At 55.0% G+C, this 16,939-nt stretch overlaps 1 protein-coding gene across 1 annotated transcript in view; it reads left to right on the forward strand.

Annotated features, from left to right (window-relative positions):
* The first annotated feature begins 7,396 nt into the window (after window positions 1-7,396).
* TMEM132E (transmembrane protein 132E) overlaps window positions 7,397-16,939 on the forward strand; it is a 74,632-nt gene continuing 65,089 nt past the window's right edge. The window contains exon 1 of the mRNA XM_049861104.1: window positions 7,397-8,839. Within this exon, the coding sequence (XP_049717061.1) occupies window positions 8,773-8,839 (67 nt within the window). The 5' untranslated portion in view covers window positions 7,397-8,772. The remainder of the gene's footprint in view (window positions 8,840-16,939) is intronic.

Raw genomic sequence — 16,939 nt, forward strand, 5'->3', positions numbered from 1 at the left:
AACCACTGTGCCACCAGAGTTTCCAAGATAAGAGAAGGGTACAGCTTATTAGGGCGATAGTGGCTCAGAGGGTGGTAGCGGGCTGGAAAGGTAGGTGTCAAGCCCTAAACGCAAATATGGGAAATTCAGAGTTTATCCTGGCAGCAGTGGGGAGCCATAGATAGTTTTATTGCAAGAGCAAAACATAAGGAAGCTGAGACTCAGATTTGAGAGGTGGGGTGGGAAGTCTGAAGGAAGCAAGGATTCTAGTCGTAAGCAGGCAGGAGGGAGAACCTGGGTTTTGATCCCAGCTTTGATAGAAGCTCCTCGCGTGGGATCAGGCAAATCATCCATTGCTCTGGGCCTCACGTTCCCTCTTGCAACACACAGGGATTAAAGGGCCTCTAAGGGCCCATCTGACCATACAAGCCTAAAGTGTAAGGGCCTCCCCCTCTTCACAGTAGACCCCAGCTTCCTCCTTGATCCTCAGCCTACCCGGCTGTCCTCCCCCTCCTTCCCTACCAGCCCCAGACTTGCACTCTTTGGCCAAAGCAAGAACCCTGAGCACTGCCAACACCAGCAGCCAGGCAGAGCTGGCTCAGTCACGCCGTTGGGTCAGAGGCAGCAGTTCAGGAGGCTCTGGGGAGAAGCTGGGCTCGTAGCTCTTTCTCACCCACTGCACCTGGCAGCCAACTTGGCGAACAAAAGAGAGAGGTTGAGGAAGTCATAGCAACCTCAAGAGTTTGCTGCCATTTAGCTGCCAGGCTGTGGCAAAGCCAGTGTGCTTGCTCTCTCTCTCTCTGTTTCTCTCTCTTGCTCTCTCTCTGCTTCCTGTTGGCCAGAGCTTTGTTCTGGAATTAAGTGATGTTGTGTGGGGGAGGGGAGAGTCCAGCCCACATGGCCTGAGTCCAAATCCTCTCTTGGCTGGATGCCCAGGGGTGGTCCTGGCTTACTGTCCGTGTGTGCCAGGGGAAGGAGAGGGAAAAGGGACAGCTAGAGTCAAGGTTTGGTGACAGTGGGGGTGGGGGGTGCTGCCTGCCTAGAGGAACGAAAGATGGAGCACTCTAGGGAAATGAGAGTATAAACAGTCCTAAACAGATAGTTCAGAGGGCAGCTCATTTTCTGGAGAGGTGGGATGTGTGTGTGTGCACACTTGGATAAGAAGCTGTGCTGCGTACACGTGTCAGTGTCTATAACAACCCAGCTATGTGTGTGGCAGTGTGTGAAGAACATTGGCCGTGTACATGTGAAGTTGTGTGTGTCTGAATACAACAGCCTTGAGAGGGCATGTACTCACAGGCCCAAGCCTTTGTGTGGGGGGCCATACAAGTGTTTGCAACTGAGGCTGCTTGCCTATTGGTAAGTATGCTTATCTGTCATGACAATGCACGGTCCATGAGGGCAGGGATTTTTGTCAGTTTGGCTCATGGTTGTACGCTCAATTCCTAGTACAGCACCTGACACATAGTAGGCACTCTCTAAATACCCGTTGATGTGTGAAGCTGTCAATCTGTGTGCCTGCAGGGTGGGGTAGGCTCCATCAGTCAGGGCGAGGCTGACACCACAGCTCGGGGAGCTCTGCCCTCAGCAGGGAATAGGGCACAGTGAGAGCTGGGACAACCAAAAGGAGTATCTGAGGGTGAAGGTGATCTGGGCAGCAGCAGCCCAAACTCTGAAGCATCGGGAGAGTGATGTACTAGGCAGGGCCCTTACATGAACTCAGACACAAGACCCAAGATCAGGGCTGGGTAAAATCAAAGATCCAGTTACTAAAATAAATGAACATGAATAAATGATTCCATCAGTCTATAAATATTTATGCAGCACATATGCCTGGCATTGGGGATTCGTTGGTGAACAATTCAGATATAATCTCAATCCTTGTGGAGTTTACATTCCAGCAGGCAGACAGACAATGAAGAGATAAACAGACAGATTAGAAAATGTCAACTGCTGTGAATCAAATTAAAACAGGGCAAGAAGAGAGAGCAATGGAGGTGGGGGCGAGAGTTGTGTGATTTTGTATCAGATGGTCAGAGAAGGTGTCTCTTAGGAAGTGATAGTGGAGTAGTGACCCGAATGCAGTAAAGGAGGAAGACAGGAGAAAGTCTAGGGGACAAATATTCCAGGTGGGGGGAACAGCAGGTACAAAGGTCCTGAGGCAGATAGGACTTTGTGCTGCCGTGTAGTAAGTAGAAGGGCAGATGGTGAAAAAGTCAGTTTGGAAATGCAATTAGGGGTCAAATCATATAGGACCTTTAGACATAGTGGTGGGTGGTTTGGTTTCAATAACAGCAACAGCCAGCGTTTACACAGCATGCGTTTGTACCCAGCACTTTTGGGCATTAAGCATACATTAAGCAGTATTTACACAGTGCCTGGGGGTTTGGTGTGAATATTCCCATTCAACAGATGAAGAAACTGAGGCTCAGAGAAGTGAGATGGCTTAAAGCAAGGCTGCAGAGTGAGTGACGAAGCCAGAATGTCACGGAAGCTGTTGTTCCAGTTTGCCCTAGGTGGTGCATTTAAGGCTACTCTCCCAAGTTTAATAGTACCCCCTGTCACTGTCAAAAACATCACAGTTTGGATGATAATTTATAGGGTGACCGTATAGAATGGAACCCATGTCTTTGCTTGGGAAACCCACATGCTGACCGACATGCCAGGCTGGGGTCCGGGTCACTGGAGGCCAGCAGCCTGGCTGGATTCTGAAGCCCTGAGGGCCTGCCCTTAGCTCCTGACATTCCCTGGCTTGAGGTTGCATGTTGGTCCTAGAATCTGAGCTGAGGGTTCAGCCTGCAGGGGAGGCAAAAGGCAGGGGCCAGGACTGTTGGACTAGCCAAATGTATATGTAACCATGCATTGAGCTGAGTATATACATACCTGCAAGTAGGTATGGGTCTGGGTGCTGGATAAGGGAGGTGAGAGGTGGTTCTGCTCAGTAAGGTGCTGTGGAGACAGGCCCCTGCGTTCTCAGAGTCCCTGAGGCTTCCAGAGCCTCCTTCACAGTACTGCTCTCCTGCCTTGACTCACATGTTTGTGCCTGCTGCCCCCACTAGATCAGGAGCAGCCAGAGACAGTGGCTTTGCCATCTAGGTAGTCCAAAAGTGGATAAGTGGGTTATATACCTGACCTTTGACATCACATACACCTGGTTTTGAGTTGTGACTCTGTTACTTTCTAGCTGTGTGACCCCAGGCAAGAAAACTATCTTCTCTGAGCCTCAGTTTCCTCATTTGGAAATTGGCAATAATTAAAGTATCTTCTTAGTAGGGTTGTGAGGAGCCCTGGTGGCACAATTGTTAAGCGCTTAGCCTACTAACCAAAAGGTCAGTGGTTCAAACCCAGCAGCAGCTCTGTACAAGAAAGGCCTGGCAATGTGCTCCCATAAAGATTACTTACAGCCTAGAAAACTCTATGGGGCAGTTCTATTTTGTCACGTGGAGTCGCTATGAGTGGAAAATTGACTCAATGGCACCTAACAACAAAAACAACAATAGTAGGGTTGTAGTGAGGACCCAGATACTGCATGCAAAATGCTCAGCACAGTGCCTGGCACATAAAAGACCCTCTGTAAATGCTAGCTATTAACAGTGTTAGGTGTTCAATATGAGTTTGGTGAACTAAGCTCTTGAGCTTCCCCTTCTGTCTCGTCTGCCTGTCAAGTCTTGTCTCTCTTGTTCAATCCATGCATTCTGGTACCTCGCACAACCCTCCACACATAACTAGAGCTCATTACAAAATTCAAAGCATTTAAAGAATTAAAGGCCTCAGGTTTTGCAGCAGTAAAATGAGAGGGCCAGCTTAGGAAATGCCTGAGCCCAACCCCCTCCAGCTGAGACAGGCTAGGATTCCAGCGTGACCCCAGGAGTCCCCAGAGGTGAGCTCCCCTTAGTGGTGCTCCTGTTGGTCTGTCATATCCTCTCCTGCTGTCAGATATCTTGGGGCCATGCTGACAGGGCAGATGTCACTGAGTCCATGTGGGGACAGGTCAGGCAACAGGAAGTAGGCACCAGTTTTTACGTGGACCATGATGGGCACAGGGGCCCGAGACAGAGCGCAACTTGCTGGGGCTGTCCAGGCACCAGTGTACCACCCAGGAGCTGAGAATACAGATAGTCTTCAATCATCACCAGTCCTCTATACAGAAAGCCACTTGGCCCCAAACAGCAGAAACGGGATGCCACCACCAGTTAATAGATGAGGTGCTCATTTAGGGCAGGAGGAAGCACACATGCCAGGCTCCCTCTCCACCTGGGCTCCACCTGGGATGGTCTTCTGCCCTTCCCCTTCCCAGAGGTCACTGCTGATTGGGAATCCATGATGAGGACTCATATGCGAGGTCAGGGTCAGTCTGTATGGTAAGAAAGACCAAACAACATCGGGTTTCTATTAATGGTGGTGGAATAATTTGGAAACAGGTGGGGATGATGGTTGTACAAGATGAACGTAATGTCACTGAACTGTGTATGAAAAAATATTGAATTGACAAGTGTTTTCTTATATATATTTTTACCACAATAAATTTTTTTTTTTTTTTTAATAAAGAAAGGTCAGGGGGAAGGTATGAGTCTCTTTCCAGGCAAACGACACATAGGCATAGTTTGGGCAGCAACCAAACCCAAACCAAACTGTCAAGTAGATTCCAACTCATGTCGACCCCATGTGATACAGAGTAGAACTGTGCTCCATAGTGTTTTCTTAGCTGCAATGTTTACAGAAGCAGATCCCCAGGCCTTTCTTCCATGGTGCCTCTGGGTGGGTTTGAACTAGCAACCTCTCGATTAGTACCCAAGCGCAAACTGTTTATACCACACAGGGACCTTGGCTGTGTCTACCTCGTGCCAATTGCTCTCTCCCCAAGCCCTAGAATTTGGAGGCCATGGGGCACTGGAGTTGACACCATTTGGGTATTGGCTCTCAGCGGCCCTTTGCTTCTCTGGCACAGGAAGGAAGAACTGGCCTTTATAGGACCAGAGGGTTAGACACACTGACCCGACAGAAGACTCCAGGTCCATGAAGGGTAGATTCACATAGCAAGAGCCTGGGGCTGAAACTGTATTCTGTAAACATAGCAGGCTGCCCCCTTATCCTTCCTCTTGAGGCCTTCAGTCTTCTCCGTAAGAACAGCAAAATGGCATGGTGCCACATAACTTATCACTCATAGTGAATGATAAGCTTAGTGTGTCTTCCTGCATAGAATGTAAGCTGCATGAAGACAAGGTCCAGGTGTGCCTTGCTCACTGTTGTGCCTTCCGTGCCTGTGACGTGAGAGATAGTCCCTGTACTGTTGCTGAAGGGGGAGAGAGACAGGGAGGGAAGAGAAGGGGAAGCTGAGTCAGCAAAGGGGAGCCCATTTTCCTACTATATATCACCTAAGAGCTGGGGGGGGGGGCGGGGGGATAGTGCAGAGAGACGAACCCAGTGCTGGAGTCCCTGCACACCCTGGCCAGAGCACTGTGCCCAGTTTCCAGAGAAGGCCTGGCGAGAGGGCTGGAATTGTTAACCCTCCAAATCCAGGATCAGTACAAACATTTGTGGAGAAGGGGAGCTTTGTCCCTGTCACTGGGGGCCAGCAGATCCTGGGCTCAGAAAAGAAACCTTTTCTCTCACTTCCAGTCTTTCTCTCTACAGGCCCTGGTCCCCTTCCACTGGACCTATAGGCAGGGGTGGAAGGGCCTCCCTTGGCTTCCTTCCTCTCCAGGCCTCCCAGTCTCAGGAGGTAGTTCCTTTCCCCCTTTCTTGCACACACAGCCTGATTGCCGGCTCGCCTCTCAGTGGGCTGGTTAATAAGCCCTTGGGCGACATTAATTGCCATCAGGCATTAGGGGCCTAATGAGAATCGTCTTGCCTGACGACTCCAGCACCTTCCATCCCCAGGGCCTGGGAGAGCTTGGCCAGCCCTCCCTACTGCACCTATCTCTCAGCTCCAGACAGATGTGAAGTGGGGGAGGGGCGAGAGCCTCTCTCCGCAGCCCCCAGCGCCAAGCTGCGGCAGCAACAGCCAGCATGGGGCGGGGGCTTCCAGGCACAGCCGAGTCCCATTTTCCAAAAAGGAAATGTCACTTTCCGGGATGAAAAGGAAACTTGCCGGGTCGAGAGGGCTAGGACCCAGTCAGGCAGATGGGGGGAAAGGGGTGGTGAGTGCTGAGCATCCCAACTGGCCTGGCTCTGACCCACCTCACCCCACACGCTCAGCCAGTCTGGTTGAATGCAGAGGTGTGGGGGGTGACCCTCAAGCTCCATAGACACGCCCGTAAGGGCTATATTGAAGACCCTATCCCTCTGAAGTAGGAAGGGCTTGAGATCTGGGGCTGGGGCGTGATAGCCAATGATGATAGAAAACCATTGCCATTGATCTAATGCCTGGTTGACGGTTGACTTGTCGGGTCTGATCTGGGTTGCGCTCTAAGGGAAGGGGCCTGACGGTGGGAACGAATGCCACCCCTCCCCCCCTCCCCCTTCATCAGCAGGTGCTGGGTGAGTGTGAGAGAGGGGCAGTTCCCACCCCACCCCACACACATGTAAAGGCTGACAAAACAACCTGTTGGAAGGCACGCCCCCTCCTACGCGCCTGCTCCCACCCCGGCCGGGGTCTCCCCCAAGCTGCGTCCCCCACCCGTCCCCGCGCTTAGCTGAGCCTACCAGCTCCAGCACAGCCCGAGAGGGAGGGCGCAGCAGCTCGCCAGGTTTCCACCCGGTGCCCCAAAGAGCCCCACGCAGACTCTGGGCGTGGGTGTAGGATGCCCCCCCCCCCCCGCCCCGCGCCTCTGGCAGAGCGGCTGCAAAACACCTCCGGCGCCCGGCGGGGCGTGTGCATCATTTGCAAAGGGACATCGGCGGCGGCTGCGGTGGCGTCTACCCCGAAGAAACGAAGCCGCCGCAGCCGACCGGCCCCGTTCGGGCCCCAGCGCTACCCTGCACTTGGGGAGGAAAAATAAAACAGAAAACAGGGGCGAGCCGAATCGTGAGGCCGGCCCTTGCCCCGGTCTCCTTAAGGAGCCGCGCGCGCCCCCAGCCTGGGAATGCGGAATGGACACGTGGACGAGGGAGGGGGGAGCACTGGGGGGTCTCCGTGGCTCGCCAGCCGTGGGCTGCGCGCACCGAGGCCACGTGACCAAGGGGAATCTGGGAGGGGAGGAAGGGAGCAAGCGCGCCCTGCTCAGCGCCCGCTGTTGCCGGAGTGGGCGCTGGAGCCCGGACGGGGGAGGAGGGCGGGAGAGCGCGAGTGTGTGTGTGTGTCTCTCTCTCGAGTCATTTACGGCGGAGCAGCCGGCGCGAGCGCCGAGGAGGCGGCGGCGGCTGCTGCTTCGTGCAACTGTGGCTCCCCCCACCTTCTCTTCCTTTTTGCTCCTCGATTCTCCTTCTCCCCCCACACACGTCCATGGGGAGCCGGCCCCCCTGCTGGCACCTCTTTTCCCCTCGGCCGGGTAGGCACCAGCTGCCGCCTCCCCGGCCGCGGGCTGCGCGGGTGCCGGGTACCCCGGCTCCTGGCGCGGCGCCCGCGTCTTGCTGCCCGCAGCTCGGGCTGGCTCGGCGCTCCGCTCAACCAAACTGACTCCGAGAGAGAGAGAGAGAGAGAGAGAGAGAGCCGATGCCCGGCTGCATCGAGACGGCCGGCGAGCGGGAGTCCGGGGGCTGGGCGAGGGTGGTGGGCTCTCCTGCGGGGAGAAGGAGGCGTCGGAGACTCTGAACCCCGGAGAAGTTCAAGGTTTGTGCAGGTTCCTTCCGGGGAGCAGCGCTCCCCTCTGCTGAAACAACGAGACCTGGGAGGAGAGAGGGGCGACCCGGAACTGTCGCGGGCTGGCGGATCCCCTCGCCATCCTGCAACGCTTACGACCGGGAGGCTTGAATCGGCGCTCTGGGCAGGAAGGGCTCAGATCGGGGAGCGTTTCCTCGCTTTCCGGCTTCCTCTTGTCGAAGCCCGATGTCCATGGGGCAGCCCGTTCCGGCTGCGCCACTCTCACCCTAGTCGCCGTGCCACTCTCACCCTAGTCGCCGTGCCGCTGCCCAGGAAGGCGGCGCTGAGCCTGCCGGTATAGAGCCCAGGCCCTACTAGAGAGGAGAGAGCGCGCAGGAGCCAAGGAGAGAACTCGGCAAATGGACAGCAGCTGGCCGCCCGCCTTGGGCATCCGTCCGTGCAGCGCCCAGGGTGGTGGCAATCCGCGTCGCCAGCCTCAGCACTGCACGGAAACTTTTCGTTCTCCGGATGGATTAAAGTTGCCTGGATTTTCTCTTTCTTTGCAAGAGAAATCGTTCATTTGCACCTGACCTGGGATTTTTATTCTCGGGCCGCTGCAGGGCGCTTGGAGGAAAGAAGCCGCACTATCCATGCGGGGTTACTACCGAAACCGAGGAAATTGGGGCTTGCATTGGAAATCTGCACCCTCGAGCGAGTTCAGATTCGAGCTCGGCCCCGGGGCCTAGGGATCCAGCACTGGGCTGTAGGCGACCCCCGGGACGTCCGCGGCCACTGGGCCCCGGGACCGCACGTGCGGCTCCCCCCTCACCGCACAGATCCTGCAGGGGGCACCAGCCGGGGGAGGTGGAGCTCCTCCTGCCCGGAGCTGCGCCCCCACCAGCTCCAAGAGGGTAGCCGGCCGCGCCTGGGACACCCCCTCCCCGCAAAGTGTCCCCGAATTGCCCTCTCTGGTCCCCGAAGACTCAGCAGAGACAGCTGGGAGCCACAGCTGGGAGCCACAGCCACTCTGAGCTGGATGTGACCAAGCCCAGTCTGGGGCCAAGTCGTTCTTGACTGTTGTCCCTAGGCCCCCTCTCGCCCCCTCCTTGGCCATGGCCCCAGGGATGTCGGGCCGCGGCGGCGCCGCCCTGCTCTGTCTCTCGGCACTGCTTGCCTGTGGTAAGTGTTGCGGTTCGGACTCGGGGGTGAAGCTGCGGCGAGTGCCGCTGAAGAAATCATGGGTCGAGAGGTACCGGAGAAAGGAGAATCCCCTACCCGGGTCTCGCGGCCGCCCCTCCCCGCTGGGCGGCTCAGGCTGCAGCCCGAGTTACCACCAGCTCCCAAGCCTCTGGCGGGAGCGGAGGTTGCGAACCTGGCCGGGGGCACTGAGCCAGGCCCAGGAAAAAGGCGGGGGAAGGGGGGTCGTGGCTCCAGTCCTCTCCGGGTTGGAAAAAGGGGTCCGAACCGAGAGTCTGGGGGCGTGTCCACCCACGGAGATCTATGGGGGTCCGCTAGATTTCGCCAGATCCGCCCTGCCCCGGGTCCCCACCCCTCGCTCCCCCGCAGCAGGCGGGGCTGGGGGCTGTTGGGATCCGTGGGGACCGCGTCCTCCCTCGCCCCTGGCGCGCTGGCCGGTGCGGGGCCGCGCCGCTCGCTGCCTGCTTCCTGCGGCGGTCCTCGCGGAGGGAAGTGGACTGACTCGGGCCCGCGGAGCGGCGGCTGCTCGCCCGCCGTCCTGTGACCTGCATCTAAATGGCCGGCTAGCCGAGTCGGGGGGGTGGGGGTCTGGGTGGCGGGCGGCGGGCGCAGGCAGGGGCCTCGGGTGGCGCGCGGAGGGAGCGGGCTCGGCGCTCTGCAATCTGTTGCGCCTGCTCCCCAGGCTCTCCCCTGGCTCTGCTGTGAAGGGAGGGAGGGGGCAGGGTTGGCACTCTTTGGCATTGGGACAGTGAGTGTACGGGTGGGGGACACAGGCTCTCTGAGCAGCTCCCAGAGTGGGAACTTGGACCCGACGGGAGGAGGCTGCAGCCGGCCTTCCGCAAGCTGGAGGCGCTCCAGCGAGACGAGGGGCACCGACCGAAGGGGGAGGGCCAGAGCTGGGGTGGGGTGGTGGTGGTGAAGAGCGGCCCTCTGTTCCCTCCTAACGTAAAACCACCAGTCCTGGCCGCGGTTCTCCCAACCACCGAGGGGGAGGGGGCGTCGATGTTCCACTTCAAGGCATAGGATAGACGTAGGTTAGAAAGGGGCTTACAAAGCCTCCTCTGGTCTCTTTAGGAGAGGGGTCAGTGGGAACCCCGCGGTGGTGGAGGACCCTCGATGCGTTGTCTTCAGCCTTTTCCCAGATCTGCCCAAGCTCTCCGTGAGAGCGACCAAGGTCTCTAACCAGCGGCCTCTCTGACCCTGACCAAGGCATGTTCTCAAGGTTGAAAGAATAAGAAAAGGCGTTGGCCCTGGAAATTAGAGGGCCCTGGAGCTAGAACCGGAGAAGGTAGAAGGCTGGCTTCCGTCTGTGGGTGGACTAGCTCTTCCAAGCTGGGGATGGGGCCGGGGGGACTGTTTTCACTCCCCAGAGTCTGCCAGCCTCAGTTCTTTATCTGAGGAATGGACAGGGCAGCGTGCCAGTTGGGGGAGTGAGAGTGCAACGGGGAACCAGAAATCCTGGCTCCATGTGCAAGATGTGTGCAAGACTGAGGATGGGAAGGAGGTAGGGAGGTGAGCTGCCTGTCTGCCTGCTGGAGCTACAGGGGCTGCCTTGTGACCCGGCCCTGTGAGTAGAGGTGCTAGCACCTGGTCAGGAGGATGTGAGTTGAAGCTGGGACACTCAGGCCTGGCTCTAGGCTGGTTCTTAGGTCCTCATGCCAGAGTTCTCATCTTAAAACCCAGCTCTGGTGGACCTCTGGGCAGCTCAGCCACCATCCTTAAGTCCCCACTGCCCACTTTCTTGACGCCTCCACTTGGTATAAGAAGATCCTTTTCCTTCCTCACCTTCCAGAATCCTCTCTGCTTCCCAGGACCCAGTTCCATCCAGCTTCTGGTTGCATGTTAGCAGTCTGTCTCATTCTCTAGCTAGGTGTCAGTGCCTTCTCTGTGCCCTGTTGGTCATCGAGCAGTTGAGGCAGCTAGTGTTCAGCACAGTGCCTGGCCTGGGGCCCAGCATGACATGAAGGAAGCTGTCTGAGTCGGTGGGGCAGGGATCCCTTGCTGAGTAGGCATTCCCCTTCCCAATGATCCAGCTTCCTTTCCAAGCTCCTTCCCTGAGTCCCAAAGTCTTTTCCCCAGAGTTCCAAAGTCTCTTCCCAGTCCCATGCCTCAGTCTTCCCTTCCTCAGGTCAGGGTGCCAGCAGATGCTCAAAGCTTGGGGATCCCCCAGATGGATAAGGCCAGAGTGACAGAAGCCTCGTCAGCTCCCCACCTCCCCTGGGCTTTCCTCCTTCAGGGCTGCCTGACACCCATCCACCAGACCCTTCCCTCTGTCAACAAAAGGGCACATGGACTTTATCTCACTTCAGGCTAACTCTTGGCTGGGGTTTCTAGACTGTTTGAAGATGCTGGGGGCGGGATATAGTTGCAGTTTTCCGTGTCTGGCAGGCTATCAAGGCCAAAGGGTTCTGACCACACACCCAGACTGGAAGCCAAGTAGCCTGGGTTTCCGTCTGACTCTGGCGCCACTGGATAGGGTGACCTTGGACTGCCTCTCTCGTGTTCCCCATCTTTCGAAAACAGCGTGGTCCCTGCCCCATCTCACTTCTGCCCTTTCACCCTTTCTGCCAGGGCTGCTGAGCAGTGCCATGTGTGAATGGAGGACCACTGCCTTTCAGGGCTGGAGGGTGCCTAGGGCCCCCCTACACTACTCCCAGCCTCAAGGCTTCCACCAGAGAAGATCAGTGAAGGCCATTTTCTTACACCTGGTCTTTGGGGGTGCTCTCTGCCCCATTTTTAGCTTGAGTGGGACTTTAAAGGTGGGCAGGGTGGTGGTAAATCTGTTGGAGAGCTGATTATGTCAACCCCCTACTCAGGAACCTTCAGTGACTTCCCACTGCCTACAGAAACAAGGATACACTCTGTCCTGCATTCAAGGCTGTTTGTAATGTTGTCCCAATCTTCATCTTCAGTTTCATGCCACTGCCTTCTCTCCACCCTCCATGCACTTTGAGTGGTCTCACTCTTCTCGTTTTTCTGCCTTTGCAACCACCACCAGCCCCGCCATCAGGAATACCCTGCCTCCAGAAATCCTTACCTAGCCTTCTACAAAGCCCAGTTCAAATATCACCTCCTCCATGGAGTCTTCCTGGATTTCTCCTTGGCTTTTTCTCAAAAGCGGCCCTCACCCCCCAATAGAAGTACTTGATCTTTCTTTCTTGGCTCTTCCTCTTGCCTCTCTGGCACTTGTTGGAGGCTGCAGTGTGCATGTGAAGGGCATGCAGGTGTGTGTTTACATGTGCACTCCTATCTGCATTCCCGTGTGCTCACATTTAGGGCAGGAGCCATGCCTTATCCGTTTATGCCCCGCTTTGCACTTTCCAGTGCTTGACACTTACTAGGTGCTCAGAAGAAATGAATGGGGTGGGAGGATAACTCTGTATTGGCGGAGCCCCACCCAGTAGCGGTTGAAAAGGGAGCTCTGAGGTGTGGAGCAGAAGAGAAGAAAAGGGACAGACAGAGACACCAGAAGGGAGCGAGGGGTTGTGGCAGAGGGCATGGCTCCTGGATGCATGACGCAGCTACACCTCTCAATTGGCGCATACAAGATACATGTGTCTCGGATGACATGTTATAACATAGTCTCATGGTATATAAATGTGGTGTCCCAGGTCGCTCTGAACACGTGATTTCAAACTCATGTGTCCTCACCTCTCTGGTTCCCTGCTTGGTAAACCTTGAGTTTTCCCCCGGGCTGTGTTCAGTCTTGCCTCCCTGATCATCAAGCTCTGGGTCCCTTTGCAGAAGGAGGAGGGACACAGCAGGAGGACAGGGTCAGTGCCAGGCCTTGGCAGCCCCCTCACTGCTGGGAGTGAAGAGTGATGCTTGCCTCTCTTCTCCTACATCCATCTTCCTGCTGGCCACACGGACTGTACACCATAAACAGCCTTGTTAATGTTTAAGACCAGTAGGTGGGGATGTGTTATAAACTTGGTGGCAGAAAATGAGCTTCATTGGAACCCAATCCGAGGAGGGTCATGTTTGGCTGCGGGAGATAAGGCTGCTTTGGAATACCAGGGTCAGACTCCAGCCATCTTCTAGACCCTCACTGGCAGCCTGTCTGGAATGGACAGACCCCAAGCTTGAGATTGGCAGTGAGTGCTGACGACGCTACAGAAGGTGAGACCCTGAAAGGCACTAACTCCAGTTGTCAGGGCCTGGTCCACCCACCTGAGGCAGAGCCGGGTGTTTTGCGGGGCAGGTCTCGGTTTTGTTGCCCCACACTGAGTGATATTCACACTGAAACTGAGAGAGACCACAAAACCACTAAATCCCACCCTCGTGTGGAGGAGGATATGAACATACAGGAAGGGGAAGGGACTGGCCAAGGCTACTCTGCAAGTTAGTTCTAGAATCAAAACTAGAAGCAGATCCTTGATGCCCCATCCCAAATGGCGTCCCTTGATTGGCAGTCTGCTCCAGGCCTCACAGGGATTCCACCATCTCTGTGATCCCTGCTCTCTGTGGATTCTTCCATAGATGTTCTTGATCTCAAGCTAGCCCCTGGCCCGAAGTGGTCAGGATAAGTACCAGTACTGTTAACAAACCTTGCCAAGCACTGCAGAGGGAACATGGAGGGGTTTGACCCCAATCTACCTTCCTTTCCTAAACTCAAAGCCCAGTTGGGGAGATGAGACAAAACCCCAAGTTCTTGAAATTCAAGGCAGCGTGAAATCACCAAGACCTTGGGATACAGGAGTTTTTGTTACCTGCTATCGAGTCACCCCCAACTCATGGCAACCTCACGCACAACAGAATCGAACCCTTGTGATCCATGGGTTTCATTGGCTAATTTTAGGAAGTAGATCACCAGGCATTCTTCCTAGTTCATCTTAGTCTGGAAGCTCCCCTGAAGCCTGTTCCGGATCATAGCAACACACAAGCCTCCACTGAGAGTTGGGTGGTGATGAGGTGCACTGGCTGGGAATTAAACTTGGGCCTCCTAATTGGAAGGAGAGAATTCTACCACTGAAGAGAGCTGAGTTCATATCTTGGCTTTGTCATCAACTTGCTGAGCTGCCAGGGGAAGCTCACCTGCCTTCTCTGAGTTTTTTTGTTCTTCTCTGCAAATGAGAGGGGCTGATGCTCTCCACGCCCAGTCCCAGGTCTTTTACTCTGTGGTGGGGAAGCCCCTTCTTCGCTCGCTTATCTTTCCCTGCTCCACCCCTAGGCCTCCCTCTACGGTTGCCCGCAGGGGAGTCTAACAAAGTAGAGATATTCTTCCTCCCCATTTCCTCTCCAGGGTCTTCCTTACTCCTTCCTTGCCAGTGCTCAACACAGAATTTTAATGAGAGACTAATGAGCCAGTTGTTTTTTTTTTCTTTTCTTAAGAAAAGAAATATTTTTTCCTATTTTTCTTCTCTTTTTAAATGAAAGGTTGAGAGGGGGGCATCCTTGTCACCAGTTGTGCTGGCTGTGCCAAATCCCAGTAGTCCCCAGGGATTGAGCAGTGTATCAAGGAGAGCCAACAGCCTGCTAGCCACTGTAGCAGTCTCTGCAGGACACTGAGACAGGTGAGGCCAGTGTGACCACAGAGTGGGGCCAAGCCAGCCACCAAGGTGGTCTCAGCAGCCACAGGCTGAGAGTTCAGAAATCATTCACTCCTGCCCTCTGTCTCAGTTGCCCTGCATTTCCGGCTCCCCCTCCTGCCCCCGCCACACCATCACCCCAGGCCCTGCTGGCTGGCAGACAACCCAGCAGGGATGAAGTGGGAAATGGAAGCAATCACCTAGGTAATTCAATGCTTGTTGCATGAATGAATGAATGCAAGAATGAATAATGCATTGCAAAAAAAAAAGGAGGGGGTAAAAAAAGGTAATTGAAGAAAACCTCCTTTTGCCTGTATTATCTAATTTAGATAATCATAATTTGGAAAGTTCTGCTTTTTATCACACCTCCGTCCCTCCTGCTGTATTCTCACCCACACCTTTTTGGCCTGTGAGGATGGGCAGCTGGTTACTCTCTTGAATGACTTTTCCTGTTCAGTTCCAACTGGAGGCAGTGGTGTGGCAGGATGTGTGGATATTGGCAGGGTTTCTCAGCTTGTCTATCTCCTGGGCCCTCCTCTCACAATCCACGGAGCTGGGAGAGCGATGTGTCCAGGGTCACCCGAATAGAAGTGGTGACTCTGAGTATGATCCAGGTCTCAGAGTTAGCTCCAGAAGTGAATCCCAGGACTGAATGACATCAGACCCTACAGAGCAGGCCCCAGACCCTGAGAGAGAACAGGCAGCCAGGAGCTCCTTGCCCTGGATCCCTCCCCAGGAACATGGCCTGAGAGGTGGTCCACCTTTAAACGGTATCAGTCTCACTCACACTGAGTGGCCACCTTTCTGTTGCTCTGAGGGAATAGAGGGGAGGAGGAAGAAAGACGGCTGGCCTCAGGGAGCTCCCCATGTGACTGGGGAGGCGCAGCCCCAGCCCTCCAAGGGGATTTTGTCCCCCTGCATGGTGAGGGTCCAACTGCAGAGACAAGGTGACCACCTTTGCCCAGAGGTTGTAGGACCCCGCCCTGCAGGCTTCCCTGCCGGCTCCCCCCCCCAACCTCCAGGGCTGCTGGGGAGCTTGGCTCCGGGCCAGCAACAAGTGTATTCTTGGCTGCCTTGTACCGCTGATGCAACAGACTTGTCACAATAGGAGAACGGTGTCGGTGGGAGCTGGGAGCGCAGGCGCATGCTCACGTACACACCCACACAGCGTGGCCACACATCGCTACGCTTGAACGTTCTCACGGTTCTGTGTGGTTCAAATCTTTGGCCTCAATTAACTCTCGCGGCAGCTGCCAAGTGAAGGCAGCAATCATGAGCCCATTTTATAGAGGACAAAGTGAAGGCTCTCCTGAAGTCAAGTTTCCTCACCCTGAGAATGATGTCTTTTGCTATTCATCTGTGTCTCCTGCTTCCAGGGAATCAGCACAGACATGGGCAGACGGATACAGATACATGAGCCTGTACACCTGGGTGAGACCCCACTGACCCCTCCAATCCCATCTTCTTTCAGTCCCTTGAATGAGTCATGCTCTTCACCTTCAAAGCCTTTGTACATGCTGTTCCCTCTGACTGGAACACGCTTCCATCCCATCGCCTACTCAGCCTTCAAGCTGGAACTTATCTACCACTTCCTCCAGGAAGCCTATCCTGATTCTCAGATAAACATAGACCTCTTTTTAATGTTCCTCCACCCCCTACAACTCATTGCAGATTTGCCCTGTTTTAAATCGTGCGCTGCCTGGCTTTTCCCTTGAAGGTAAGCTCCAGTGGACAAGGACTGTGGGTGACTCCTTTCTGCTGCTGTATTCCCAGGATCTATCAGGGTGTCTGCAGTTAAGTAGACAGTTAATGATTTGTCAAAAGAATCAATGAATGAACCCTTGTACACACAGACACCCTGTCCCGTCTACTTCCCTGTCACTCAGCGAGTGTTCATTTAGTGCTTACTAGGGCCTGTTCTAGGCACTTGGACATAATCGGTCAACACACATAAATCTGCACTCATGGAGCCTGCATTTTCAAGCGGGGAGGCAGTCAGTGAAAGATAAACATTAAAGAGGTGAACTGTATCACCTGTGAGAAGGTAACAAGTGCTATGGAAAAAAGAAAAAAGTAGGGTAGGGTAGGGGGAGTCGGGAGTCCAAGGTATGTGTGTGAGGAAGGGTGCAGTGTTAAAAAGAATGGTCATTCTCAGTGTCACTGAGCAGACTTGAAGGAGGTGAGGCAGCAAACTAAGCAAATATCCTAATGCTGTTCCAGGCAGAGGGAACAGCATTCTCGGCAGAGGGAACAGCCAGTGTGAGAGCAGTAGGGCAGGAGTGTGTTTGACGTGTTCGAGGAACACCAAGAAGGCCCTTGGGGTTGGAGCACAGTGGGGGCAGGGTTAGAGGGGAATTTTATAGGGCCTGGTAGGCCATTGTAAGAACAGTCACTTATGCATTGAGAAGCTGTCACAGGGTTTGGAGCCGGGAGTGACACGATCCGACCCACATCAGCAGGCTTGCCAGAGTTCCAGGACTGGAAGGAATGTGGCCCCTGCCCCAGGGGCTGCAGGGAGAGACCGCCTTCTGCTTTCTTAAGCCCATTAGCCCCT

Source organism: Elephas maximus, chromosome 19 (assembly GCF_024166365.1).
Source record: "Elephas maximus indicus isolate mEleMax1 chromosome 19, mEleMax1 primary haplotype, whole genome shotgun sequence".
Taxonomy (NCBI): Eukaryota; Metazoa; Chordata; class Mammalia; order Proboscidea; family Elephantidae; genus Elephas; species Elephas maximus.